The 3019-nt window shown below is 44.2% G+C and overlaps 1 protein-coding gene across 1 annotated transcript in view; it reads left to right on the top strand.

Moving 5' to 3' along the window:
- Positions 1-2573: 2573 nt before the first annotated feature.
- Positions 2574-3019, top strand: part of Pmar_PMAR011104 (hypothetical protein) — a gene marked incomplete at both ends in the record, with an annotated part of 2136 nt that continues 1690 nt past the window's right edge. Inside the window, 3 exons of the mRNA XM_002779597.1 lie at positions 2574-2736; positions 2778-2845; positions 2892-3012. Of these exons, the coding sequence (XP_002779643.1) occupies positions 2574-2736; positions 2778-2845; positions 2892-3012 (352 nt within the window). The remainder of the gene's footprint in view (positions 2737-2777; positions 2846-2891; positions 3013-3019) is intronic.

Genomic DNA, 3019 nt, shown 5'->3' with positions numbered 1-3019 from the left:
AACTGAGTTGTGTACACTCACACTCAGATATATTCACTAAAATAAGATCAATGCTTCTTGCATCCAAGGAGGTTGTAGTCTCATGAATCGGTATCAAGAGGCAGACATAATGAAGAGGACGTGTTGCCAGACGGCATAATCCAAAGCTCAAAGTTCTGTTAACCATTAGGTACAGATAATGCCTATTTAATGCACTAGGATCACTCTTCCTCCTCATCATCTCATGTTTGGCTGAGGCTATTCTGTACCATACTTCGCAGAGTCCTCGATCTCTGAGATGGGATTAGCCAAAACGTATGTATGTAAATCCCCTCAACGGTTTGGGTAGTCAACAACACTTGGAGGGTCTACGCGTCCCCAAGCATAAGCTAGATTCAGAGAGCAGCATCGTCATGCTAAGGGCTACCCCACTATGCCAGGCCACTTATCGCAGTAGATCAGGAGCACCCCCTTATTCTTTGTGTGACTAGGGACCGACTGCTTCTCATTCCTTGAATCTTGGTGGGACCCACACTATAAACGTGCTTCTGCGTCGAAAGTTTCGGTTACTGTAACGTTGATGTATGAAGACTTAATTTATTGATGAAAAATAGGTCGCTCTACAATGAATCCAACTATGGACATATGCAACTACACCCACAGCAAACTCGTACAGCTGTGGATGTACAATAAAACACGTTTGCTACAGAAACCTCATATTACAGCAATAGAGCATCATCAAGCCCACATTGTTATCAAGCAAAACATCGAATGCAAGAAGCGAATAAGTATTGAAAAAGACTATACACCACAACATGACCAATGAGTGACGTGCATTGAGCTATTGATATTTGGAGGCCTAGGTCGAGGAGACGACAGGTAGCCGCCGTTGGCCCTCTGCCAATACGAACCAGAGTGCCATTCTGAAGCTGAGTATTCGCATCTTCGTCAAAATCAATGGTAAAACGAAGATCTCCAATATCACTACGAAAGCTTCTGAATACACTCTCAACTCCCATGCTGCTTCCTAACAGGGACCTAATCCGTATCTTACCAACTCAACCTCAAGATTCCTACCTGGACTCCTGCCCATCCTAGCATCAACCTGATTTGACATTTCCATTGTATTCCTAGCCGGGGTTTGTGTTAGCTCGGAAGATGCAAGAGTCGACATCAGAAGAAGCCCTTCATTATTGTCATGTAATATTAACCTCTACACACGATGTTGTGTACGAGGACGATTCATGTATTGCTCGCATATTGTATATCCGTGGCATCGTTGTTCGCCAATATATTCGAGACTACGGTTTGAGACGCAGACGAAGCAAACACAACCGAGCCAATGAGGGCAATGTGGATTCATTTTACGATAAAGTGACGCAGAAAATATAAAGTATTGGCCGGGACCCACAATACTATCGCAAGTTACCTCTTATCTGTACTGACATAACACGAAGCATACTTCAACTACACGAGGTGTAGGGAGTAATACCAAATTATATGCGATAATCTATGAACTCTCGATTGACTAGTAGTGCATAAAGCTGATCATACTGATAATGAACCACGATATGGTCCCTTTCATCCACCTAACCCCGGTTTGGGGGAATACAACACCGGAGCTTTTCACTCTGATGTCCTTCCACCCAACCTGACTGATAATTTGCGCATACACACCATTCGGGAGGGCATGATTCAAGTATCCTGCAAAGAATATGAGCCTACTCTCATCACCAACCTATATCGTGTATTGGCCGAAACTGTTGTTCGCCGTGACTGACATCAAACCCGAGCGACAATCGAAGCCGCAGCTGGTACGAAGATCAACCCAAGCCCCATTCCTTCGTCTTGAGGATCTACTGTGGACATAGTCAATACTGTACGGGAAAATATGCACATGGTCATGATATGGATCATGTGAGAAAAGTTTGGGAAATTATCATTGGTTTCTGCGTATTGAATGGGAATCATAAAGTTGGAAGTTAACCTTTCAACTTGCGCGGGGAAGATCACAATCTAAATGAGCTGAGCATACACCACCCTCGGGGCCTTGAACGGTTGATATTCATGCCCTCTTATTTCAAAGTACTGGATGATGATATCTTGTGAGGCTAGCTAGTCCTTGACGTGGTAGATATTATCATACCATAACTCCCCGAGCTCACCACCTTCTGTATGAAGGGGCTGTCTCCAATGATAGTATTATTACGAACAGCGTCCTCAGCAGAAGACACTCCCATATACCATCCGACTTAGTTCCACTATTTATACACAATTCGAGATAAGAAACGAAGTAAGTTACGTCATTGACAAATTCATATTCCACCGTGACAAGAATGTGTTGAGAAAATACAAGGAATGGCTAGATTGATAAGAATGATCAAGTTACAGGAGCCTAGTTCTTGTTGTACCACCAACGACGGTCTAGCCTAGCGATTAGCATTCGATACACGGAAGGGATTGGCATGAGTTCTACTCTTTGGTATCTTGTTTAGTTTTGATTCGGGTGTTTTCTGCTGTAAATGGGGTGATACGTCGTCGTAACCTACCTATACTGTATCTTACGTAGTTGGACTTTGAATACTCTCCCTTTCATGCCATCTACAGACCAACAGCAGCAACAGGAGGTTGGCCCTGAGGACTTCACCGATACCGACCCGGAAACGCAAGCCTTCCGAGTCCCTCCAAATCAGATGATTAGGGAGGGTATGGTCCCCACCGATTTCCAAACCCAGCTTATCAGCGAACTCGACCTTGGTAAGTTGTGGAGGTATTTCTCGAAGTAGGATTCCGTCCAGGTATGACCGGGAAACCTACTATGGGTGAATACGTTATTGCCAACCCTAATGACAGTTTCGGATCGAGAGTAAGTAGTCCACTTCGTTGTTTATTAAGTTACCTTCCCCATTCAGGACGAGTTGTTGAGGATCCTGACTGCCATTAGATTGGCCGCTAAGATTGTGAGTAGGGAGATTAACAAAGCTGGAGTATCCACTCAAGTGTTGGGCTTGGCCAACAACACTAATGTCCAAGGTAGAGT

Source organism: Perkinsus marinus (assembly GCF_000006405.1).
Source record: "Perkinsus marinus ATCC 50983 genomic scaffold scf_1104296946658, whole genome shotgun sequence".
Classification (NCBI taxonomy): Eukaryota; Perkinsozoa; order Perkinsida; family Perkinsidae; genus Perkinsus; species Perkinsus marinus.
Note: the sequence above shows the minus strand (reverse complement) of the source record. Positions and strands in the feature narration are given on the sequence as shown.